Raw genomic sequence first — 26835 nt, 5'->3', positions numbered from 1 at the left:
GCGTTCAATAACAATGTAGCCAGATTTGATGAGAGTTAGCTAAAACAATACCTAAATGCTGAAGTTATTACATTTCGATTACAAAGAGAGACAGTTTTTTTTGTTGAAATAATATACATAGATGAAACATTCACCAGTAACGCTTTTTTTGAAAGTTAATATGGCCAGTTTAGATTTTATGTTGTCCATATTTACGTTATTACGACCATATTTGCATTTTCTGTGTTCAGAAACTTAGAGAATAAGTCAGGATAGATATAATTCCTAAACATTCAAATAACAAACAAAACAAAAATCAGATAGTTTGTTAAACTTTTTTTTTTTTTTTACTGTGTGTAGCACCTACTGCTCTGCAGATCCTTCTGAAGGATCCCAACAATTTGATGTATCCTTGATCATTTTAGTCCAGTTTTAAGACTTTAGTTTGGATTATTTTGTGCCTTTGCATCAAAAACCTCAATGGTGATTCGTGCTCAAAAATCAAAGAGTTTATTCACAGTTTTTATTAATCACAAAGAGGAAAAAGACAAATGTTTCGGGTCTCAGGCCTTCTTCAGTGTAGTACAGTAAACTGCCTTGTTGAATTGCATTATTTTGTGATTCTGTCACATTGTAGAGCAGACTTTGCAAATAGGCAGTTATTGATGGATGGAGCAGTTACTCTATACATTAGTATAAATTATATTACACCTGACAGCAAATTTCAGCTGCGTGCAAAGCATACCAAAGTAGGGATGCTCATTTTGCCTGTAAATAATAATGCTTATATAGCAGCTTTAAAGGCATAATAGCAAAAATGAACTGCCCGTTTAATTCTAAGAGTCAAAGAGAGAGAATGGACTGTTGTTTTTTGTTTATTGCACTTGTATTTAAACCCATATTCAAGATGTGTTGGCTAATATAATTGCTGTGTAATGGGCAGCTGCCTGGTTGGAAGTCATAAACTTTGTCTTAGAGTTTCTGCAAAGAAACCTCACAGGCTCTTGAGGTGTCTCTTATAATTGCTTCTCTGGTTAGGATCCAAAATGTTTCCACAGTAAGGGGTAAATCACTGCCCAGCACTGAAGCCAGGCCGATGGAGAGTCACACTTTCACCTTCCTTCCCCGCAACCCCCATAATAACCTTCCCACGACTGCTACTTAGCCATGAAAGAGCCATTACGCTAATTACTCTTCCTGCCATGCAGCAGAGTCGGAAAGAAAAAGGGTGTGAGTGTGTTTTACCTGGGCGGTGAATTTCGGAGGGATCGTTTCAAAAACAGAGCAAGTTTTCATTGGGTGCCGGAGGAAGACACAACTGAGATAGGAATGTTTGGAGATACAGTGGATATTGATTATGTCCGATCCTGCTGCAGTCTATCTTTCTCTTCCTTCTCTCGCAGATCTCTTCATCAGCCGGTGTTGGACCTGCAGGCTGCCAGCAGGAGGGGTGCAGGGAGGGGTGATAGATAAATAAATAACCCAATAAAGGATGCATTGAGAGGGTGTGTGTGTAGCCAAGAGAAGAGGGTGCCTGCTTAAACAGTCCCGAGTCTTGTTGAAGGCTGGCTGCACTGCAGAGCAGGGGGAAAAGCACAGAGAAGGGACCTTGAAGGATTTCGGGCTGCACTGCAGAACGATGCCACTGCAGTACAGCACTGACACAGAGGAATGAGGTCCATCGGTGGACCCCCGACCTCTTCACATCAGGTGAGAACTTAATTCAGAGCTGATATCAGAGGCCTTCATGCCTCAGGAGGAGAGGGAGGCAGAGACACAAAAAGAAGGGGAGGGAAGCAGAGGAGGAGGAGGAGGAGAGCAATGGTGCTGTATTTTTGGATAAGGGATCTCCTGAATTAAGTGTGGCTGGAATAAAGATGTAGTGTGAGCAGGAGGCTGAACAAGGACGGTGCTGTGCTCAACTGTGGTGGAGAGGAGTGGAGCAGACGCCTGGCAGACACACACTCGCACACACTGGCTCAGAGAGAAAGAGAGAGAGCCCACCGTCACATCTGCGGGGCTGGGAAGGTAAGAGATGTTTAATTCAACTTGAGTTTCATCTTGTGTCTGTGTTATTGTGGGAGTGGATTGAAATATGAAAGCATGCAGCTTGAGAGCTCTGTCATATGTTCATTGTGTGGTTGTATGTGTGTGTGATACTAAAATTGAGAGAGAGTCAAAGAGTGGAGTTTTAGGTTGGATGGCTGTGTTTTCACACAGATAGGTTACTGTAAGCTTGTGTTTGTACAGGGTACTAAAAAATCACTGCTGCACTAAATAACTTAAAAATAAATGGTTATGGATAGCTTTTAGTATTGAACTGGAGAGAATCAGTGAATGTGTGAGATTTTTAAGGTCCTCGTGTGTGTTTTTAGTAATTGCAGTCTTAGTCCTAGTGGAATAAGGCCCATGGTTTGCTGGCACCCTTGTTAGTGCCTTGAGGCTGAGTAAATAAGTGGGCAGCAGGATGGGGTAAAACAGGAAAGCTTCATAATTTGTGTTTTAAGAGTTGTTGCCCGATTAAGGAAAATGATGTCTGTTTAGTTTCCATGTCGTCATACAGTAGATTGACAACACAAGGGTCTGGTGAGAGTTTTGAAAAAATGCTTCTGGGTTTGTTCACTTTGCCTGGGACCAGAATAATGAGCAAATTTTCAAGATTCACCCCAGCACAGAATTTACAATAGACTTGTTAATTATTACATGCAAGTCCAATGTGTTTTTGTGGAAATCTGATGTGTTTTATAAAGTTTATTTAACAGGATTAAAATTATTAAATCAATATTGTTAAATCAGTTTTATATAACTGAATGTGAACATTAAATTATTAAAACACAAGGAATACATGATTCTGGGTGCTTTGGATATTGGATATTGGATGTGAGAGGCTGAAATCTCTGTAGGTGCCCCCTAGTGTTTTGTTTTATTTTCTTTTTATTTCTACATTTTCTCTAAAGTTCTTCACATTTTATTGTTATAAGGGTGAAAGACAAATAAGTAGAAATTATTGAAAAATCTTGTTTAAAATATGTGTCAAATTCTTAGAAGTGTAATCTTTGTTGGTTGTCTTTTTTTGTCACATGACAGCTTTCCTTCATGTTGGTTATGCGCCACATTAACTTTGATTTGGCATATGAAATATTTGGCATATGGCATATATAAAAGAAAGTATTTTTTAATATTTTTGAATGTCACTTCTTATTTTTGTATTTATTTTATTTTATTTCTTATAATCTCCATTAAGTTACACTACATAGACAATTTTGACTTAAAAAATATATATATATAAATTGAATTCAGAAACTGAAGCCATGTTTGTCATAGAAGAAATTTATTCAAGTCATTTTTATATTGTTAAATTAATTAAATTTTTTATGTATTTTTAAATAACTTAATAGATCCAGGGCAGAAATTAATGAAATAAATAAAAAAGCATCACATCATTGACCCATTAACAATTTTAAGAATTCAAGTACCGGTATATAGCAAGCCAAGTCTTCTTGTTAAGGAGCTATAACACCAATCACATCATGACATGACTGTGGAGAATGCGGTTTAAAAAGTTTAAATGTTGTATATTCTGTATCTGACAGTCTCATTTGATCATTATTTCAGTTGATCATTATAATTATAATGTACATTAGTACATTGTACTGGCACATACTCAATTTACCCAAACACATCATGCTCTCCCTTCCAGCCATTCATCTCACTTCCTCTCACCTGCTGCCCTCCCTCTTCGGTCCTGGTGATTCCCAGCCCCCCTTCATTCCTCTCCCACCTCCTCCCTTTGTCAGTGTCCTATCCTGCATCCAAAAGTCCTCATTCTATCTGGTCCACACCTGAGAATACAGGTTCTCACCCCAGGTTCTCATTATATTCTGGCATATACTGTGACATCCAGGGGTTACGCAGATTGCAATGTAGCAAATAATTGCATTTGCCACTAATCTTGGTTGTGCATCTTAAGTTGACATAACAAGTGATCAAAGGCTGTAGTTTGAACACCTTTATGCCTTTCATCACACATATGGTAGTGGGTTTGTTTGCAGTGTTTGGGGACTGAGTGATGGTTAGTGTCCTGTTTGACATGGGGCTCTTCCTCACACCCGTCCCTCTGAGCTAACAAGCCTCCGGAGGAAGATTCCCTCCAATTACGGTCAAACATAACACTCTGCCTGCTGTCTCTATCTGACCCTCAGGGTCTATACGCTTTGTCTTTGTTCACATCACAGGTAAATGTATAGGACAAGACAAGAAAGGGATAAATCCATTATAGTGCACAGGTAACATTTGGGAATTTTGGCAGTTCTAACTCCAGATACATTGCTTAAAGTTAAACCCAAATTGCTAATATGAAAGGATCAGTTATGTATTTCTTGGAATTATATGACGTAAAACAGCTAAGTACTGGTCTGGTGCAGCTGTAAATAACTGTGAGAACAGTCAGTTACTGTGGTAGAAATATCAAAAACCACTTCAGTGGAAGTCAGCGTTATTTCTGCCACTCTTCTCCATTGCGGTGGCTGTTATGATATAAGGGCACTGAGTGAAGCGGCTCTTTCTTTCATGAAAGGGGGAGCAGGAGGCAATTGAATGAATGAAAGGGGGGGATTGTTCCCTAGTCTGGCTGCCACTGATTACCTGCCAAACTCATTCTAGCCTTTAATTAAAGTCATTAACCTGAGAAAATGAGAAAAAAGTGAGAAAGACAGAGAGAGAGAGTGACTGAGAGAGAGTTTCACGTGAAGTTTGTAGTATTCTAATATTGTCACAATGTCCGTTGTTGCCAAGTTTTTTTTTTTTTTTAATGCATTAAAAGTATTGAATCATTCTTTTGTTCCCTTTCTGTCGGTGAATCTCACAAAGCCTGTCAATAAATAAATAAGTAATATATATATATATATATACTGTCTATATATATATATATATATATATATATATATATAAAGACACACATACAGCATATATTTTGAAAATATTTACCAATGCAGCAAATAAATACATTTGCCACTAATCTTGGTTGTGCATCTTAAGTTGACGTAACAATCCTACCAAGTGATCAAAGGCTGTGGTTTGAACACATTTCATCACACATATGGTTGTGGGTTTGTTTCTAGTGTTTGGCGGCTGAGTGATGGTTAGTGTCCTGTTTAACATGGGGCTCTTCTTCACACCCGTCCCTCTGAGATAACAAGCCTCCGGAGGAAGATTCCCTCTAATTAGAGTCAAACGTAACTCTGTATCTGCCTGCTGTCTCTATCTGACCCTCAGGGTCTATACGCTTTGTCTTTGTTCACATCACAGGTAAATGTATAGGACAAGACAAGAAAGGGATAAATCCATTATAGTGCACAGGTAACATTTGGGAATTTTGGCAGTTCTAACTCCAGATACATTGCTTAAAGTTAAACCCAAATTGCTAATATGAAAGGATCAGTTATGTATTTCTTGGAATTATATGACGTAAAACAGCTAAGTACTGGTCTGGTGCAGCTGTAAATAACTGTGAGAACAGTCAGTTACTGTGGTAGAAATATCAAAAACCACTTCAGTGGAAGTCAGCGTTATTTCTGCCACTCTTCTCCATTGCGGTGGCTGTTATGATATAAGGGCACTGAGTGAAGCGGCTCTTTCTTTCATGAAAGGGGGAGCAGGAGGCAATTGAATGAATGAAAGGGGGGGATTGTTCCCTAGTCTGGCTGCCACTGATTACCTGCCAAACTCATTCTAGCCTTTAATTAAAGTCATTAACCTGAGAAAATGAGAAAAAAGTGAGAAAGACAGAGAGAGAGAGTGACTGAGAGAGAGTTTCACGTGAAGTTTGTAGTATTCTAATATTGTCACAATGTCCGTTGTTGCCAAGTTTTTTTTTTTTTTTAATGCATTAAAAGTATTGAATCATTCTTTTGTTCCCTTTCTGTCGGTGAATCTCACAAAGCCTGTCAATAAATAAATAAGTAATATATATATATATATATACTGTCTATTTATATATGTGTATATATATGTATATATGTATATGTATACTGTGTATATATATATATATACTGTATATATTATATATATAAAATTCCCAAATTCTCTTTACTTTAATGTTAAACTAATCCCATTCTTATTACCATAATGCAAAAAAATAAAATACAATTTAAAAGTTGTAAAATACATAATATTAGTATTTGTTGTAGAGCTTTAATGCTGGCTTTATTAAAAAATAATTATGTCTACGCAAGATGGTTTTATATAATGATATATTAATTGGAAATAATTACATTAGGAATAACAAACACTTAAAATGAAAACATCTGTACACATTAGATTAATGGGAATTTGGAGGTAAAATGCATGGATGTAAAAAATCTTGATAGTCATAAAAAGACGTTTTTTTTTTTATTCATTCAAAATATGATTTCTATTTTTTATTATTATAATTTCTTTTTTTTCCTATTGATTTTGGGGTGAATTCATGTCGTTATGAGATTCACTGTAATTTAAAATTAAATTCTTATTACTAAAATACATAAGATCTCCCTACATGTCTACTAGGATATTTGCTGTTGATATTTGGATTTGTGCTGTTTCAAAACGGTTAAACATCACTGTTCCACTATAGAGAAAGAGCTACTTGTTGGTGGGGAGAAAAGAGGAAATGGTCAGGTAAGGAGAGAGAAGAAGAGGTAATGATGATTTTTCTACCCTTAATTATGTCATCTCTTTTTCTCTCTCTTCAGATGCCCTCTCGCTTTGGCACTGCGGTGCGGATCTTCATCACCACCCTATTTGCGGCAGTGGTGCTTTTTGCCATCCTACTGGCTTATGTGACAGGTTACCAGTTCATCCACACCGAGCAGCACCACCTGTCTTTTGGCTTGTACGGAGCCTTTCTATCCCTTCACCTCCTCCTGCAGAGCCTCTTTGCCTTCCTAGAGCACCGACAAATGCGTGGCCCTTCCAGACCCCAGCACCTGCGGCGCACTGTGGCCCTCTGCATCGCAGCCTATCAGGAGGATCCGGACTACCTTCGCAAGTGTCTTCGGAGCATTCGCCACATTTCTTTTCCCGGGCTTAAAGTAGTGCTGGTGGTGGATGGGAATCGGCAGGAGGATGGTTACATGATGGACATCTTCCAGGAGGTGATGGGGGGAGTGGAGCAGACAGGCTGTGTGGTGTGGAAGGGGAATTACCATAGGGACGGGGATGGGGGAGGAGGGAAAGGTTCGTTGCATGCTGAGGAGGCTGCACGGGTGGCCAGGTTGGTGCGGAGCTGTCGTTACTCCTGCATCATGCAAGAGTGGGGCGGCAAGAGGGAGGTCATGTATACAGCCTTCAAAGCACTGGGAGATACTGTGGATTACATACAGGTAAGTCTAGACCCCACTAACAACCTAAAATTAATAAAACGGAAAGAATCCTGAATCCATGAATAAATGTTCACACAATAATATGACAATTACCCCTAAAGTAATAGGAATAAAGAGCATCCATTCCAGACATGCTTACTTGTTGCTCTCAGAAGGCCAAATTACTTTAATATTGGTGAGCCAACAATTTACTGTCACAATCCATAGTCTGCTATCACCTTATAGTTTCCTCAATGCCACTGTAATCCGAATCCTTGCAACACTGAGGTCAAAGATCAGTCTTACTACTTACCTTCACCTGTAGTCCTGAACACACCTGTGCTGTCATCAGCCTTTCATTGTTCAACATATGACTGATATCTTCAGAAACAAAGATGACCTTGAAACATCTGTGAGCCAGTGTTTGTGGTGCCACTAGTTTCTTTCAACAGTCCTTGCATTGTTCAGACAATCAACATCAGCCTCACTTGAAAAAAGGAAACCAGTTGTACATGAGTTAAATTCTTGAGAAGTCTTCTAATTCATTTTATATATCTCTTGGTTTTGTTTGCAGGTATGTGATTCCGACACTGTACTGGATCCAGCATGCACCATTGAGATGCTGAAGGTTCTAGAGGAGGATCCGGAAGTGGGTGGTGTTGGAGGAGATGTTCAGGTGAGAAATTTGCCTATTTTAGTAATTTTTATGTCCCTTTCAACAAACTAATTTGAGAAGTTTTCCAGTGGGTTTCTTCTTTATAGAGTACTCACCAAAAGTTCTTTCATTGTCTCTTTCAGATTCTGAACAAGTACGACTCCTGGATCTCCTTCCTGAGCAGTGTCCGTTACTGGATGGCCTTCAACGTGGAGCGGGCATGCCAGTCTTACTTTGGATGTGTGCAGTGTATCAGTGGACCTCTGGGAATGTACCGCAACTCTCTTCTTCAGCAGTTCCTGGAGCCCTGGTATCATCAGACCTTCCTAGGAAGCAAGTGCAGCTTCGGGGATGATCGCCACCTCACCAACCGCGTCCTCAGCTTTGGCTACAAAACCAAGTTCACGGCACGCTCACAATGCCAAACCGAGACCCCCACGCAATATCTGCGCTGGCTCAACCAGCAGACCCGCTGGAGCAAGTCTTACTTTCGAGAGTGGCTCTACAACGCCCTTTGGTTCCACAAGCACAGCCTCTGGATGACCTATGAATCTGTGGTCACCGGGTTCTTCCCTTTCTTTCTGGTGGCTACAGTCATCCACCTGTTCTACCGAGGCCGGTTATGGAACATCTTGCTCTTCTTGCTAACAGTCCAACTGGTGGGCATGGTGAAAGCCACCTATGCCTGCTTCCTGCGGGGCAGGCTTGTCATGATCTTCATGTCACTGTATTCACTACTCTACATGTCAAGCCTGCTGCCTGCTAAGATCTTTGCCCTGTTGACTATTAACAAAGCAGGTTGGGGAACATCAGGCAGGAAAAAGATAGTGGTAAACCTTATTGGGGCTGTGCCTGTGACCGTGTGGGCAGCCATACTGCTCGGTGGCGTGGTTTACACCATTTACTGTGAGGTGCAAGAGCCATTTAGTGAGACAGAAAAGGCTCTTCTCATTGCAGGCACCATCCTCTATGCCTGTTACTGGCTCATACTCCTGGTGCTCTACCTGGCCATAGTGGCTAAGCGCTGTAACAAAAGAGAGGAACAGTATCACCTATCCTATGCCGAAGCCTAGCATGGTCTCTCCAAAAGATCTCTACATGCTGTCAGGGCTCATTTGAAATGGCCCCGTCTTTACCTGGTGCTGCAATCTTGGTTATAATTATGGATCATGTGCAAGTCCAAGCTGTCGGATGTTGTTAGCGATGGCTACTTGAGAGGTTTCAAACAGTGGAGTTTTTGAGAGAGCCATAATTTACAAAAGCTGACATCAGGAATGGTGCTTCTCCTGATTATAAAGCACACAATAAGGAGGCGGCCAGCCAAGGTGAGAACAAAAAGTTGAGCCAAAGGTTAGTGTAAGAGTGATAAGTTAATGTAGTTCATCTGGCACACTCATATTAAGTTAAGGGGCTATATTGGTGCTTGGATTTATAATTAGACAGAATGTGAACTTTCAAGGATAGAGAGATGTGTGCCAACACTTGAGGAAACCGGCATAAGACATTGAGTTTGCCAAACCCAGTCAGTATTTTAACGTCTTTTATCTGACAATCCAGCATAATTCTATATTTCATCATTAGAATTGTGGTGCTGCAGATCCTTTTGTGGGGTAGCATGATAGAACATTCAAGAAAGTACAAACAGCATTTAAATGAGAATTTTATGGTACTCCACAAATATTTACTACACTGTACATGTTTACAGTTCAAGATGTATATAGTAACATCCAGTTCCAGTAAATGGATAGTGTCAGGCAACCAAAGAGGATTTTCTCTAGCATCTAGAATGTTTTGTTCCTGTGTTAGTTTAAAAAAAAAAATGGAGGAAAGATTGGTCTCCTATTTTTATTCCCATTCTCCTTTTTTACCTATAAGACAAACTTGCTAGAAGTATAAGATCAATTCGTTTTTTTATTATTTTCATTATAGGTGGTAGAACCAGAGACATAACAAACATGGTCAGTAATACTTAAACTATTACAATTTTTCCCCTAGTTCTGAGAACTTCAAAGCATAAACAGTGTTACATTATATTTAAAAAAAAAACTGTCCAGTTATACTGCCTGAAACTTTACACATTACATTTGTTTACAGACTTTGAATAGCATTTCTAATAGTCATTTTCTATAGAGGCTTATAATCTAATAACATTTCATTCATGCTTCACTACCTGGTGAGATTATTTTTAACCTAAGAGGCATGATGTGGACCTGTGATGTCATGATTGTAACAGCTTTTTCTCACCCCCAAACTGATTATTTATATAAAGTATGTTAGCTAATTCTGCATGTTAGCCTGATGTTACAGAATCTGACCACCTTTGCAAATTCTTACGACCTTTTCCTATAACATAAACTATTTAGCATATATACTATTTTATAGTATATATATAACATATATACTATTTTATTTCCATTAGTTTAATTAAAATGTTCGATTTGCTAGAAAGATAAAAGCAAAAAAAGTGGACTGAAGTTGTTTATGGTATGCAATGTTAGCTGGTTTTAAGGATTACCATATATGGATCAAAGGTGTACAGTGGACTGTTTTTCTACCCTCAACCCACCCATGCAACAAATTAGTAGATTTACTTTGGTAGCGGTTCACCACTTTCTCTGCTCCCTTCCCCCCAAAACACACATTAAACTCTGGCAGAGACCTAGACACTGAGGCTAGTGTGAATATGTGTGCAAGTTTAGAGAGAAGCTTCGAGTTTATGAAACATTTGCCCGCTCGACTTTTGCTTGTGCATTACATGTGATAACTGTGTCTTAACAGTGAACTGCTGTGGACTGCAGCATCCTCTAAGGCTGCAAAAATAAGATGACTCTGATGACGCAATGCAATTAAGAAACCAGAGCTATACAATGTTTACAGTAAAACTTGGGATTGCATTGTTCACTTTTGTGTGTTTTCAGATTTTATGCAATTCACTTGTAGGCTGGATGGCTGATATGCTCAGGAACAGAGTGAGGGACTTAAAAATGAATTTTAAAAGGATGGGATGGGATGGGATGGGGGGGGGGTTGTTTTGCTCTGCTGTCTGGCAAACACAACCAATTAATATGTAGATGGTTAAATTTATTTTATCAGTGAAAACTAGGTCATACTACTTTCAAGTGTATTGTAAAGTAATATATATTTTTGTAATGTAAAATTCAAAGATATTTTAAACAAGCAAGAATCCTGACACATTTTCCTAGGAAATTTTATTTTATGGAAAACATGTTAAGTTATTTTCATAACACTGTACAGATTAGGGAATAATAAATTATTCATAATCCATAATAGGAGAGGTTAAGTGTTTTTAACCAAAATGCACAGTTGTTTTACAGATCACCATCGGCAGCTTACGTCTACTCACAAAATTAAATATTCAAGTGTTAATGGATTGGCACCATTTAGTCTGCGTGTCACAGCTAACCTGTACTTCCACAGTGTACAATACCTAGAAATGGCCATCATGGTCTTTTAATCTCACATGAACTTTACATATTATGTTTTATGTATTTATGTACATTCTGTTGTATGTAAAAGAAGCTGGATTCTTTACATTTGGACATTTCCCATGTAATTATTTTTGCAAACACTTGTAACTGTTGTTTCGATACAATAAACTTCGATTGAAAAGTGAGTATTTTCTTTCTTTCTTTTTTGATTTTAAAATGTACTTTGGGCCTATTACTTAGAATAATTATATTTGTTCAACATTATTTTCAATTACACATTCCTGACAACAATGTACAAAGATTCTAATCCACTATTCAAAACCACATGTATATATTCACATATGGTTATAAATCTAGAATTTTGTGCTGATCAGTTAGTCTCTGATATCTGGACATAAGTTATACTTTCTTTGGCACATTAGTGATAATGGGTTTTGGTCGGGTTTTAAAGATTAGCTTCTTTTTAATGAGGGCGGAAACGGTGTAAGATGTTGGGTTCTCTTGGCTGGTTTCCATGTTTTCCTCTTCATCCTGAGGGAGTCCGGAATGCTTCATCAGAACAGCAAAGGGCTTCTCCAGTTTAACCTGTTTGCCATAGAGGATGTGATGTCCGACTACAAGTCGACCAACTACTAGAGAAGGACAAACCTCTTTAGTGTAGTGCAGGTCTCCCATCAGATTTCCTGCAAGTCCAGTATTCTGTCTGGACACCATTTCTCCCTGCAGCTCCACCAGCAGCCATTCAGCTGGACCTTCACCAGCTTTGATGCAGAACACACCGAAAACCATTTCCAACAAGCACTTTTAGACCATGACCTCTAAAAATATAGCTTAAGTCTTCACACCAACCTTGAAATGACTATTTGAACCATTCCTTTATCTGTTTCCTCTGTGTCAGGATTCACAAATCACACAATTATTCCTGCTCTGTAGACCTAATCATCTGAAACGTTGACAAGACAAACCAAGTCAAATATTACCTTTACTCCACAGTTGACTTTCTACATGAATGTACATAAGTATGCTACATTCGTAAATAAATACACTACTATGCTATCACTACTATCACGCTATGCATGATCATATACCGACACAAAAAGTTTCCCGCCAGTCAGGGTTGCCAGGTTTTCACAACAAAACCCGCACAATTGCTACTCAAAACTAGCCCAATCGCATTTCAAGGGGGACTCCCCGTTAAAAATTGCGTTCCGGGGGGTAAAATACACGTTTTTGACGGGGTTCCCCTAGTAAAATTCACACTCCAGGGGATAAATATTACGTTATCGAGGTCGCTTTAACCCGCAGACATGAAAAACAACCCGCGGCAACAGTGATAAAGTAGCCAAATTCCGCGGGAAAACGACGGACTTGGCAACACTGCCGCCAGTGTGAGTTACATTTCAAATTAAAAGTCTCATTGTAGCGTGAACCACTAGAGGGCAATCGAAGCTCGTCTACGAATAATGTAGAGCCAGTACATAAAGCCTGACTTTTTCAGTTGTATTTATACTAAATATTTTTGTTCTCAAATTTCGTTAACTGTTTTTGAAGTTTCTGACAAAATAATTCAAATAACTGATGAAATGGTCTTGTTTATGAATTGTGATACCATTTTTTTATTAGAGATTGGAGATTGACAATACAATTAAAATTCTTACTGTGTTCGGAAAATATAACATTAGTAAAATAATGTCAGTTGTACCCAATAGTAGATAGTTTTCCACTAACTTAAAGATTTTTTTTACGATTCCTTATTTTGTATACATATAAAGAACAGTAAAACTGAAAAGACATCTCTGTTGTCGAAAAAAGATAATAGATATAATAGCAGCAATTTGACAGATTTTTGTCGTAAGAGGTATAACTAGTCGATTACGATGCATATGTGTATGTATGTTTTGTAACTGTTTCTCCTTGTTGAAAATTCAGTAAAAAAAGATCTGACTTTCAGGGGAAAAAAGAGAGAGAGAGAGAGAGAGAAGAAGCTAAAATGACAGGGAATTGAGGATACTCGAGAAAACAAAAACGAGACAAAACAAGACATATTAACAATTTATATTTCCCAATTATACAAATTACAAATACATAAAATCTCGATAGCTTTTTCATTCAAATAGTGCTTAATACGGTTTGTGATTTCACACAGTAACGTCACAAAGTTAGAAAAGTTTTTGATAGTAAATTAACAAGTAAATATATAAATATAATATCAATTAAGTAAATAAATGTAAATATAATAACACAGTGGCAAAAATACATGTAAAGCAGTTTCAGGGCAACCACTGCAAACTTCTAATTATTATTATTATTATTATTATTGTTGTTGTTGTTGTTATTATAATAATAATTATTATTATTATTGAACAAATATGTCAGTGCGCATGCGTGGCGTTGGCCATGCGGAAAATGACTCGTCAGTGTTGTTGTGGATCTCTGACAGGCACGTGAGCGGTGCTACATAGTCTACGTTATATAGCAGTCGACATGGCGGCCACAACTCCTCCAAAGGTACTGAACATGCTGCTTTATAAGTCAATACACTGTCAAAACGACAAATAGCTCCATTTTACTGGTGTTTATAAGTGGGTTTTGGCGTAGATATTCTGTTTGACTAGCTTTTTGAGCTGTCGGTGCTGGGAAATAGGTGATAGACTGGTCTGATAAACTGCTGTGGTTAGCAACAGTTAGCCTGGCTGCTAACACCCAAACACTCTGACATACAGCTGATAAAACTGCGAAAAACACCGACGTCAGACGCAGCGTTTACGCTGCCAGTTCCTTTGCGAATGCAATATCGATCGTATTTGGGGCGTTTGGACAGTAAAAACAAAAAGTCCCAGTTGTGTCTGTGCTTAAACTAGTGTTGAGTCATGAGTTGCCTGGCAGGTTTATGAACATCATAATCTAGATTCTAGATCATAAACATGTTTTGAGCTAGATGACTGACAGTTTATTCACTGATTCAGGTGAATTAATTCCATAAGGAAACTGGCTTTCATATTTTCAAGTCTCTTAATGAGCTATTTCTTGGTACTACAGAACCTAATTTTCATTTTGTTTATCGTTTTCTCGTCTCTGTTTACTCTGTTACTCATGCATGAGCAAGTTCCTTTACCACCATGATGTTTTGATGGTTAGCAATTACAGCTACCAACACAGATTTAATATAGAAATTATGTGCATTGCTCATGTGGTGCATGTTATTGCAGGGTTTTGTTTTCCAAGGGCTATTTTTAGTTTTGCAGCGATCAGTGTCATTATTTTTTATTGTAAGGGAGCCTGCAAGAACATTCTGTTTGTGTCAGTATGACTGGAGTTGTCAGTTCCTTAAAGGGGTCATATGATGCGATTTCAGTTTTTCCTTTCTCTTTGGAGTGTTACAAGCTCTTGGTGCATAAAGAAGATCTGTAAAGTTGCAAAGACTAAAGTCTCAAATCCAAAGAGATATTCTTTATAAAAGTTAAGAGTCAACCACGCCTACCTAAAAGGGCTCGTTCTAACACGCCCCCACGTCTACGGGGCATAGAGAAGAAACAATAATGTACAGTATGTGGAAAATAATGTGTTTTTTGAAACTTAAACCGCATAAACATTTCATTATACCAAATAATGTTCTTTTTAGCAACATCATATGACACCTTTAAGTTCAAGCCTCAGGCTGCAGACTAACTTGCCTTTTAAGGCACAGGGAGTGGAGTAACATAACAGGATCTTGAAATGTTTGTTTTTAGTGACCTATTTAGAGAGAATAATATCTCTGGTCACTGTAAATCAAACTGTGTAATGTTCCGTTTGTATATACTTAGTTTTTCTTTGTTTTGCAGGTGGTGTTTGAACACGAGGGAGTCTTTATTCACTCATCTCCAGATGAATCTGAGGACCAGGATTTAATATCGGGATTCCTCAGGATTGTTGATAAGGTTTGGTTCTTGTCAGTTGCTTTTTTTGTTGTTGCTTATAATAATAGTTGGATTTAACAGGCTTGTTGTTTTAGAATGATCATGATATACCTGAACTGGGTCAATTTGACATACATAAGATGTTTTACCACATTCTTGTGTCATTGTTTGGACAGCTAATATGCTAGTACCATTCAAAAATGTAGGGTTGGTAAGATTTTTAAAATGTTTTTTTTTAATTCTGTCATCATTTACTCACTAGGGCTGTCGCGGTGAGGGAATTTCCCTTACGGTAATTTTGAGTGGCTCAATAGCGCGGTATGCGGTATTATCGCCATACATATACATATATATCAGAATCAGAATCAGAATGAGCTTTATTGCCAGGTATGTTTACACATACGAGGAATTTGTTTTCGTGACAGAAGCTTCCACAGTGTAACAGAATGACAGTGACAGAACAAAAAACACAGATAATAAAAAATAAAAAAAAAATAAAAAATAGAACAAGTAAATAAGGAATAAAAATATACAAATCGACAATTGTATGTACAGGTATATAACAAGGATCATGTGACACTGAAGACAGGCGTAATGATGCTGAAAATTCAGCTTTTTTCACTTTTTAAAACATACTGAAATAGAAAATAGTTATAAAAAATGGTAATTTCACAATATTACTGTTTTACTGTATTTTAATCAAATAAATGCAGCAGTGGTGAGCATAAAAGACTTCTTTCAAACACATGACAAATCTGACCCTTAAACTTTAGGTAGTGTATGTTTGAGGTATTACTTACTAGTCATATGCTTCATAATGTCTAGATATGTTCTTCGACAGGAGATACGCTCCAACTCTAGTGCACGGCCATCAGCATGGAAGAATCTAGCAACATAAACAATCTGTCACAGAGTCAACAATATTTATTATACAATGCCATTGCCAGGTTTATTATAAATAAACTATAGCAGAGGCGAAATCCAGAAAAGAAAAATAATAATTTACAGAATATACAAAAAAGGATTTAATAACAGAATGTACATTTTTAGGTTTACTTATTTAGTAATGCTCTTACAGTGTTACTTATGTTTGGACATCAAAGCCCTTTTAAAATAACTAACAAGCAAACACACGCACATATATATATATATATATATATATATATAATTTTGCAAAAGAAAATTACAGATACATGGTGATAACGGCGAAATATGTTATGAAAGATGCATATAAAGTTATTTAATAAGCTTTCTCAGATCACCTGTGTTTTCTATATCTCTGTCAGCAGCTCCCTTCAGAAATTTTAAAATCAGGAACTTCTCCTGTGTCGTAGAGTTGTTGTTGTTTTCGCTTCTGAAATCACAGAACAAGTGGTATCAATATGTTTACCGTGAAAGATCAAAACCTCTTTTAATTAAGTTTCAGCCCATTTTCACGCTCCATGTAAGTGACGTATCCGTATCCGATTAACTGTACAGTGCATACTTTTAGGTTAATTTAATTAGCTTACTTCCATTCATCCATTGACAAATTGCCAGCAAAACCTTTATATAAAAAACGCTCATCTACACATAAGATGACATTAAAAGCCCAAACTTTCAGAAACAAGAGCTCAAGTCTATATTTAACCTTATAGTTAGCCTTACGGTTGAGATGCTAACGGACTTTTTCCGAAGACACTAAACCATTTCTATAAAGTAAATATTCAACGGAAGCGTGTCATTTACATGAAAGAAAGTGTCAGGAACGCTTGTATGTAGTATTTGTGTAATTTTAGAGACTAAACTTACCTGAAATTAGTGAAAACAACAGTGAGAGACGGGAGTTGCTGCTGCTGCCGCCCCTGCCGCCCCGTTTCCATGGTTACTTCCTCTGCTCCAGTTCAGCGCGAGCGCCCATTAAAAGTCACGCAGTAGAAATGGTAAACGTGTTGTAGAAATAACATTGATTTTTTTTAAATGCATGAATATTCGTACACATTACACATGTATCATGAGGAACAATTTTTTATATTTATGTTTTATGTATTTTTAAAATATATTTCAATATATTCAGCAGTGCTTCAGATATGTCAAATGTCTAATCTATTTCTTCACTTGCTACATTTATGCTCATGGCTATATTAGGGCTATGTGGTCCGAAATAAACGTGCTACTGCTAAATTTGGACTAAATTAGACGGACCAAACAAAGCTCAGTTTTCAACGTCTATTGTGGACTAAATTTGGACCAAATCAGATGGACCAAAAAAAAAACAATTTTCAACGTCGCTTTTTGGGCTAAATTTGGACCAAATCCGACGGACCAAACGAAGACCAATTTTCAACGTCGCTTTTTGGGCTAAAAGAAGTCCATGACGGGCCGACTTGATTTAGCCCAAAAAACGACGTCCAAATGACGTCTGGTGCTGGGTGGGCTATTACTCACCCTCAAGTTGTTCCAAACCTGTATGAGTTTCTTACAGCTGTTGAACACAAACAAAGATATTCTGAAGAATGTTGGTAACCGAACATTTGACGGTAGCCATTGACTTCCACAGTATGGAAAAAATGGCTATAATACTATGGAAGTCAATGGCTACCGTCAACTGTTTGGTTACCCACATTCTTCAAAATATCTTCTTTTTCAGAATTTTCTTTTTTGGGTGGACTATGCCTTTAAGAAGGAAATCTTTTGTAACTTTATACATGTATTTACTATCACTTCTGATCAATTTAATGCTTCCTTGCTGAATAAAAGTATGAATTTCTTTCAAAAAATTTCTTACCCAAAAACTTTTCAACAGTAGTGTATGTATTTAAGAAAATCCCACCTTGCTGTTGAAACATCTGTAAAATCACAGCCATCTGTCAGTATCTCCCAATATCTTATTTTTTTCTTCTTTAACTGTAGGATGGTGAAACCCTTGTGGAATATAAACCACTGGAGGATGCAGATCCCTCAAACATGCTGTGTGCCTGCAAGGTTTGTTAGATCATTCATAAATTATGCATATCCTGTTTCATCTGTGGGATTTTGCATATTTATGTTGACTGAGAGTTCAAAACACTCCTGCAGTTCTTCTGTGCTCTGTACTGGTATTTTATAATTCTGAATAGTTCTGGATTAGGATTTCCTGATTTTGGTTTGTTTGATTGTGTGAAGGACTCCAGCTCAGTGGTGGAATGGACTCAGAGTTTAGAAGGCAACCCTCACCGTCCAATTGACCATCAGCTGAGCTATGAAACAGAGTGGGACATGATCAATGCTGTCTCATTCCGGAGAAAAGTCCACACACATGGAGATGGTAAACAATTGCTCTTCTATGAGTCAAATGTGGTTGAAATCATTTAAAAATCAAAATTATTGTCACCATGCACTTTACTCGGTACCTAACAGAAAATGCCAGCATGTTATCTCATGCATCAGTCAGTGAATTATGTGTCTGGTCCTGTTTTTCCAAAACCAGAAGATGGAAATCTGTAACAGTAACCTAGCTTATTATTTATTGTCATATTGTCACAGGTGGATCAAACCACGCAAATGACCGGAACAAGTGGGCCTTCTCTTTTAATGTGTGTGACCTCAGGTCTATCACAGTCAAATGTGAGGGCTGGTCATACATCACTTTCCGCTTGAAGGATGGCACAGCACTGCCAGCTATTCATTTCCACCAGGGAGGGAACACAGCATTCCTGGATAGCCTAAGGAAATCAGTTCAGATCAACGAGTAAGTGAAGTGTCAGGGGTTGTTTTAGTGTAAATAGGTCAGGCTTAATCTGTGGCTCAGCTGTAGACAAATATTGTGCAATATCTATTTCAATATCATTCTATTGATGAGGAATGTGAACGGTTTGCCAATGCTGTTTTTTATTGCAGCATTAGCCCAGTAGAGTGTAGTCATGAGTTACAGACATTTTATAAATGATTTTGAATACATTATAAGCAGTGCTGCACAGAGCCTGCACTCTTATTTAATGTTTTCTGGGCATGTTGTGGGGTAAGATCCACAAAATCATTTTAAATTTGGGTTAAATTATTAAAAAAAAAAACAATACCCAGATTTGGGGCCAGATTTGCTAACCGCTTACACCAACTTATACCCTTTTTATTTATGGGAGGAGAGTAGGGATGTAACGATTAACTGCGAGCCGGTCGAAAATCGATTCAAATATGTGACGATTCAAATCGGTTGAGATGCCAAACAAATCGCGATTCAAGTGGAGTAGGAGTTTATATGAATGTATCTCTGAGGGGAACTGACTATCTTTAGAACAATGAACAATGTTTAGAACAACCTCTGAACAATGCATATTAAAGTAGCATTCATAAGCACAGCTCTGCTTTGTTTACAGCAGTAACCCAGGAATCGTTGTATCGTTGCTGTTCATAAGCGCCTCCTGCTGTCAGAGAGTGAATCTGCGTCTCATTCAGCTCATCTGCTGTTTCGTTCACATATGTTTTATGTAGTATAGTTTCACAAAACTAAAGTCAAGCCATTCTGTTTTTGCTTCAAATTTCGATTAAAAACTACTCATGCTGCATGTATGCTGCATCTTTGTTTGGATCATGATTAAAATCCAGTGGTTGCCTCTAATTTTAAATGGAAAGAGCACAGACAAAGCCTTAGTTTGTTCATATTAAGAGATTTCTTTTATTTGTGTAACTTGTTTGATTTGGGGTTTGTTTTAAAATTAAAATGTAGTCAATTTCACAGAGAAATGTGCAGCAATAGCCTAATAAAACGACACCTTTTCATTTACTTTGTCTTCAATCTCATTTTGTAAAAAAAATGTGAGAAAATCAAATTGTGAAATCAAAATCGTGAATCGAATCGTGAGTTGAGTGAATCGTTACATCCCTAGAGGAGAGTATTTAAATTAGTCATTCAAGGGGATTTACTAAGGTTTGCGGTAGTCGGTTTACTACCATTTATTTAAACACCAAAAAATGTCATGTATTAATATGTTAATCCATCAATCCAGTGTTGTTAGTAGATTATACGCTTCTCTCCCCTTCCACTACGTAAGGAAAGCTACAACAGTTGAGTGCATGAAGTGGCCAACATTCAACACTTCTGGGTTCATCTGAGTATTTTTGCACTTTTTCTTTTTTGGAATTTTCAGTGTGAATGTATTATTCACACTATGAATACAAAAAAAAAAAAGGCATGGAAAAGTGTGCATTTTTGTTTCTGGAAGAATTAATAAGTATATTAGCTTTTACAAATTCATGTGTACTGTCAGACGTCTTCCTCAGAATGAATATGGCTTAATTATTTAATTCGTCCTGTTTTTATCTTAAAAGTGACCCCTGACCTTTTAATTCACTAAATACCACAGGCACTAAGATTACTCTCTCTGACTCACGTAATTCTTCACCCAAATACTTTATCCTTTAAAACAGAACACATCAAACTGTAACCCAATCTGCATGCATACCTTTGAGGAAGTCTAGCATGTGTTCTGAGGCGAGAGGCCATGAGCGTGATTCATGTAAGGTCGAACAGCAGCTGTTCGTTTAGAGTTAAGGCTTTATGAAAGGGACAGGAAGACACTCCTCTCCCCTGCGTTAAATATCATACCAGATTAAATCCGCCAGTAAGCATGCTGAATTCAGCACTGCCGAGGAAAAGATAACTGTTATTGAAGTTCTTATCTGAGTCTACATAATGAAACATAGACTTGGCTTTGTGTGCTCGGCTTCTCCCGTCATTCAAACCACAGAGTGATATGGCTAGTGATGTCATATGTTTACAATTCGACTACTTGTTGTTATGTGTACTCTTAAAATTATTGATGGTATTACTTTATTAAGACTATAGAGTGAATCTTACTATCGTTGTTTCTGTCTTTCAAAGGAGTCCCGATGATGAAAGTGTCTTGATTGTCAGCACCTACAGCAAAGCCTTCTCACAGTCCTTTGAGAATCTTCTGGATGATACAAACTATGGCTTGGTACAGGTTTGTGATTTACAAGGGGAATCATACTAGTAACCTTCCACGAATTGAGCTTTGATGTAAAAATATTCATTTATGTGATTGAAAGTATTCTTCACAGTATTATCTCACTCTCCAACCAGAAATTCAAGAAAGATCCTTATACAACAACGCTGGGTGGCTTCTCCAAAGTCACAAATTACCTCTTTGACGCATTTCGGGTGCCTGAATTAGAATGTCAACAGCGGCCTGCCGAGGAGGTGGCAGATTTGTTGGGAGAACTCATTCCTGGACTAGAGATTAACCAGCAGGAAGAGCCTGGATTTGAAGTCATCACCAGAGTGAGTGCAGATCTAATGCCAACCCAAACTCTGACTCTGGGTCTAGACACAGACAGTCGACATGAGGAATCCTGTACAAAACATACTGTTATGGTAAATTGATTTGAGGTGTTTGTGTTCCAGCTTGATCTGGGACCGAGGCCAGAGGTGCAAAGAAGGGGGCCAGCAACAATGGAAGAATGGGCAAAGTACCAGGACTCAGAGGGAAGAATAACCAACGTACCTCACTTAAAGGATGTTATATTTAAAGGGGTAAGAAGTTACTTTGAATATCTTACTGTAGTGTCTTCCATTAATGTACCTAATTTCTGATGCACAGGATATCCTTTTTTTGTTGCCTATGCTGTTTTGGTTTTCTCACACTCTTCCCCTTTTTCACTGTAGTCTGCAGCTGTCTTCTCTTTGCTTGTGGTTTTATCACCTCCTCTTCTTTCTCCTCTTGTTAACCTTTGTGGTAGATAGCAAATGTTTAAAGGGGTCATATGATGCTGCTAAAAAACATCTGAACTTTTATAAAGAATATCTCTTTGGATTTGAGACTTTAGTCTTTGCAACTTTACAGATCTTTTTTATGCACCAAGAGCTTGTAACACTCCAAAGAGAAAGGAAAAATTGAAATTGCATCGTATGACCCCTTTAAGTCATGAGTTCATCTTTTTTTCATATTTTATCCATCTGTCGTTGTTCTACATCATAAAGGAAATCACATACCCTGCCTACCATTTATTTGATTAGTAAAAGTGTTTTAATTTTGTAACATGTTATTTGTAATTTATTATTGTGATGACAGCTGAATTTCCAGCAGCCATTACTCCAGTCCTCAGTGATGCATGATCCTTAAGAAATCATTCTAATATACTGATTTGGTGCTCAGGAAACATTTCTTTCTCTCTTTACTCTTTCTACATCCAAAACAAAGCATTAAATATACATTAAAGGTACAGTATTTCATCATCCCAGTCTGATACATTTGAGTGGATTTCCTTTTGGCATACCTTCCAAAAAGCTAGATGCAGTGTAAAACACTACATTTTACATGTTCAAACTCAACTTGATTTGGAAATGAGACAAATCTGAATCTGACACAAGCTGTTTTAGTGTCCCATTTTTCCTGTGACTTCTTGTCCACCTGCTTTCAGTTAGACCAGAACTGTTTATACATGTATAGTAGACCTGATTTTAAATATTTCATAAAATGTAGCTTATCAAGGCTGCTGATTTAATCGCAACAGGGTCTTTGCCATGCGGTGAGGAGGGAGGCTTGGAAGTTTTTGCTCGGCTATTTTCCATGGAACAGCACTCATGAAGAAAGGAAACTCCTGCAAAAGAGAAAAACGTATGCATGTTTCCCTCAGAGAAATGATATAAAGCTCTCTTCTTATCAGATTAAGCATACATAAGATCATGTGTTTTCCCCTCAACAGTGATGAATACTTCAGAATGAAGCTTCAGTGGAAGTCAGTAAGCGAGGAGCAAGAAAGAAGAAACTCAAGGTTACGAGATTATAGGAGCCTTATTGGTGTGTATAGAATTACATTGCAAGTTTTATTCTTTAGCTGTTTTAAAAATGTTTTCAAAATATCCACCTTTTCATTACCTGAATGAAGCTCAGTTTGTGGTTGTTGAATCTTTTTAGAAAAAGATGTGAACCGAACTGACCGAAATAACAAATTTTACGAAGGCCTGGACAACCCTGGCTTGATATTACTACATGACATCCTGATGACGTACTGCATGTTTGACTTTGATTTAGGCAAGTGACTACATTTGTTTGAATCATCATTTAGTAATTCTCTTCATAAGAACTACTGTATACCACTGTAAAAAAAAAAATTAATGTAATCTACTGTTATGTATACTCCCATGCTGGTATCTTGTAAAATTCTTTAGTTAATGTCAATGTGATTTTAATTGCACATTCAGTTATTTATATTATGGATAATCTTAAGTGCTTTTCAGTGTAGCGTTGCTTGTATTTACCTAGTTTCCTGTTCCTGTGCAGGGTATGTGCAGGGCATGAGTGATCTGCTCTCTCCCATCCTCTTTGTGATGGAGAATGAAGTGGATGCCTTCTGGTGCTTTGTTTCCTTCATGGATGAACTGGTAATGCAGTGTGTTCATTACAGAACGTCTCTCTTTAGCACTCTTGGGTTTGCTGTGCATGAGAAGCTGTAACACTCGTGTTTGTTACAGCATGAAAACTTTGAAGAGCAGATGCAGGGGATGAAGACCCAACTAATCCAACTCAGCACTTTGCTTCGGCTGCTAGACCTGGCCTTCTGGAGCTACCTAGGTAAGATACCCCAAGGAAGACTTATTGGAAATAGTCTTTTTTCTTAATGTTGATTTCACAGGATTCTGTGACCATAAGTAGCCATTGTGTACATTTCTGTGTTTATGTGGTTTTACAGAGGCGCAGGATTCTGGGTACTTATATTTCTGTTTTCGCTGGTTATTGATCCGATTCAAGAGAGAGCTGCATTTTCAGGACGTCCTGCGCCTTTGGGAGGTGTGTAATAAATAATTTAATATTAATTAAATTAGTTATTAATAATCTTTAAATAATCTTTAAATTTAATAATATTAAAAAGATGAATAATCTATTTATTTTAATTATTTTTTTATATTGGCCATCTGTACCATTTCTCAGTACACTGTAGCCATTGTCTGTGATGATTTTTATTATACTTGATTAAGTGTTATATTGGCATTTTATTTCATATTTTATTTTATGCAACTATTTTCTCCTTCAGATCATGTGGACCAGACTACCTTGCCAAAACTTTCACCTTCTGGTGTGCTGTGCCATTTTAGACTCAGAGAAACAAAAAATTATGGACAGAAAATATGGATTCAATGAAATCCTAAAGGTTAGCATTAACTGTATATCATACAATACCATTCAAAGTTTTTTTCTTTTTTGATTAAAAGTTTTACATTTTGAATGAATACTTTTATTTAGCAAGGATGCGTTAACAGTAAAGAACTTTTATAATGTTATAAAAAAAATCTATTTCAAATAAATGCTGTTCTTTTAAACTTTCTATTCATCAAAAAATCCTGAAAAGAAAATTATTACGGTTTCCAACAAATACTACTACATAGCACAACATACATAAATGTTTCTTAATCACCAAATCAGCTTATTAGAATGATAAAGGATCATGTGACACCGAAGACTGGAGTAATGACTGCTGAAAATGAAGCTTTGCCATCAACTACTAATAAACTACATTTTAAAATATATTCAAATAGAAAACAGTTATTTCATAATGTAATAATATTTCATACTACTACAGTTTTTACTGTATTTTTGATCAAATAAATGCATCCTTGATGAGCAATAGAGACTTCTATGAAAACATCAACAAAACCATACAGACCCCAAATGTTTGAACGGTAATGTGTGTATCTACATTTTATAACATACATAAATCAGCTTGTGTTCACCTATTATGTTTTCTTCACAGCATATAAATGAACTCTCCATGAAACTGGACATCGAAGAAATCCTTAGCAAATCTGAAGCTATCTGCATGCAGATAAAGAATTGTAAGGTATGTCCTAAGCATGATTGCATATATTGGGGTATGTGATCTCTATAATACATTTTTCTCAGTAATATGTGATTATTTCATCCCATTAATACAAGTTTTGAATCTCTTCCGATATCCTCTAAGGACTTGCCCCATTCAGTGAGTGAGATTCTGGGTCTCAACACAGTCACTGAACCCTCTGCAGCATTAGAAACCAGTGAATATGGAATACTTGAGTCACCTCAGACCTCACCAAGAGCCACACACAGACAAGATCACATCATCTCCAACGGCCACAGCCACTTAAAAGAATCAACACACAATGGCTGCAAAGTAGCTATCATTTCCTAGTGTATAGCACTACAAGATGTATAGTACAGATTTTATAGCCCCTGTATTCCAGCAAGATGAACAGTATTGGGTGTTATGTAGATATTTGCTACCAAATGCCACATTGTAAAATATCCCAGAGAAAATATATGAATGTAAAACAAGGATTCAAAGGGATCCCTAAAGCATTATTTTTGTAAATCTTGTACCAAATTGTCTTTCATTGAAATAATCATTCCTTCTCACTGTATTGAGAGTTTTCATAATGTTTCAGAGGTGGGGTATTCATTGTTGAATATTATATATATTTTTTGTTCTTATCAGTTTGCTCTTTTCCTAAATAATTCAGATTCAAATTAAAATCTGTCTTCCTTCCATTAGTTCATGAGTTATATTTCAGAACACCATTTAAGACTGGTAAATTGCTTTTATTTATTTATTTTTTTTTTCTCTTTTTAAGAGAACCCTAAATGTATCTTACGTTCATTACACTTTCTGTCTTTGTCCAGTGAAATGAGCCATTTTGTATCCCATATTATTACATTAATTAGGTAAGTGTACTTTGTAATTAGTTGGTCACCTTAGATAAAAAAAAAACACCCACAAAATCAAAACAATGTAACTGTCTTGAGAGTGAAGGAGAACATTTGCTTGGCCATATAAACTAAAGTCACCAGTTCCAACTGGCATGTAAATGTGGTTTGAGTCTGCAGTCTTCATTCAGTTGGCTCGCTGTGACATTTGCAGATGAGATGGAGAGACGGTGAAAATACTGATTGAGGATGAAGTGTCTTTTATCCACTCGTAACCACAGGTCACAACAAAGACACTGCGAATCAAGTTCAATCTCTTTCATTTCCTGTTCCACAGGAAATTGCCTCAGAGGAAGCTGATAGCTCACTGCTCACCTCAGTAATGTTATCTCTCTTCTAGCTCCCTTTCATTAAAGAAACGGCAGCATTTTGTGCACTGACAAGCATGCGCTCATTCACCAAAACCCAAAAACAATATGCATCTGTCCTCAAAGGTGGTCAAAAGGCAGTTTCCATAACTGCGCTCAATGCATTTTACATACAATGATGTTTAAATAAATAAAGGTGACATTTAGGTTCATATTTTATGAAAATTATTGCTCTAATCTCACTACCTTTCTCTTGCTTTCAATATTGAACATGTTTCTAAATGCAAAGGCCTTTATATCTTACAAAAAATGATGGGTGCTGTTTGCAGTTATCAACCCCCCCTTCACCATCCAGCTGGAAAATGAAGCACCATTTACGGAAATCCTGAAATCTGGATTATTTTGCTCCAGATTCATTTCTCCTAGAAGGTGAGATGAGCTTATCAACTTCGGTCATGGCTTGGACGTGTCGACATTCCCTAATGGA

The 26835-nt window shown here is 37.2% G+C and overlaps 2 protein-coding genes, 1 long non-coding RNA gene and 1 pseudogene across 4 annotated transcripts; 2 read left to right on the top strand and 2 right to left on the bottom strand.

Moving 5' to 3' along the window:
- Nucleotides 1–1827: 1827 nt before the first annotated feature.
- On the top strand, nt 1828–10368 carry LOC107672271 (hyaluronan synthase 3-like). The gene is made up of 4 exons (XM_016465401.1): nt 1828–2007; nt 6711–7340; nt 7894–7995; nt 8118–10368. The coding sequence occupies exons 2-4, from the start codon at nt 6711–6713 to the stop codon at nt 9045–9047; spliced, it is 1662 nt and encodes a 553-aa protein (XP_016320887.1). The 5' UTR covers nt 1828–2007; the 3' UTR covers nt 9048–10368.
- Nucleotides 10369–11822: 1454 nt separating this feature from the next.
- On the bottom strand, nt 11823–12212 carry LOC107672163 (chromosome transmission fidelity protein 8 homolog pseudogene; annotated as a pseudogene).
- A 1642-nt stretch (nt 12213–13854) lies between these two features.
- Nucleotides 13855–26055, top strand: LOC107672302 (TBC1 domain family member 15-like). Of its 2 annotated transcripts, XR_001632308.1 has the most exons (18): nt 13855–13931; nt 15248–15343; nt 18215–18286; nt 18467–18608; nt 18827–19031; nt 21162–21264; nt 21384–21581; nt 21705–21833; nt 22814–22917; nt 23006–23100; nt 23218–23334; nt 23584–23684; nt 23775–23874; nt 23993–24090; nt 24335–24451; nt 25052–25138; nt 25262–25864; nt 25957–26055. XR_001632308.1 is itself a non-coding variant. In XM_016465442.1 (17 exons), the coding sequence occupies exons 1-17, from the start codon at nt 13908–13910 to the stop codon at nt 25466–25468; spliced, it is 1995 nt and encodes a 664-aa protein (XP_016320928.1). In that variant the 5' UTR covers nt 13855–13907; the 3' UTR covers nt 25469–26055. The 2 variants fall into 2 exon arrangements, 1 of the variants encoding a protein (XP_016320928.1); XM_016465442.1 differs by having other exon boundaries at nt 25262–26055.
- On the bottom strand, nt 16030–17153 carry LOC107672303 (uncharacterized). The gene is made up of 3 exons (XR_001632309.1): nt 17114–17153; nt 16585–16676; nt 16030–16225 (listed from the first exon to the last, which is right to left on the bottom strand). It is a non-coding gene; the product is annotated as an uncharacterized LOC107672303 (long non-coding RNA).
- Nucleotides 26056–26835: the final 780 nt, after the last annotated feature.

The sequence above is a fragment of the Sinocyclocheilus anshuiensis genome, unplaced genomic scaffold (assembly GCF_001515605.1).
Source record: "Sinocyclocheilus anshuiensis isolate Anshui unplaced genomic scaffold, SAMN03320099.WGS_v1.1 scaffold997, whole genome shotgun sequence".
In the NCBI taxonomy this organism is placed as follows: Eukaryota; Metazoa; Chordata; class Actinopteri; order Cypriniformes; family Cyprinidae; genus Sinocyclocheilus; species Sinocyclocheilus anshuiensis.
This window is presented reverse-complemented; position numbering and strand designations above follow the sequence as displayed.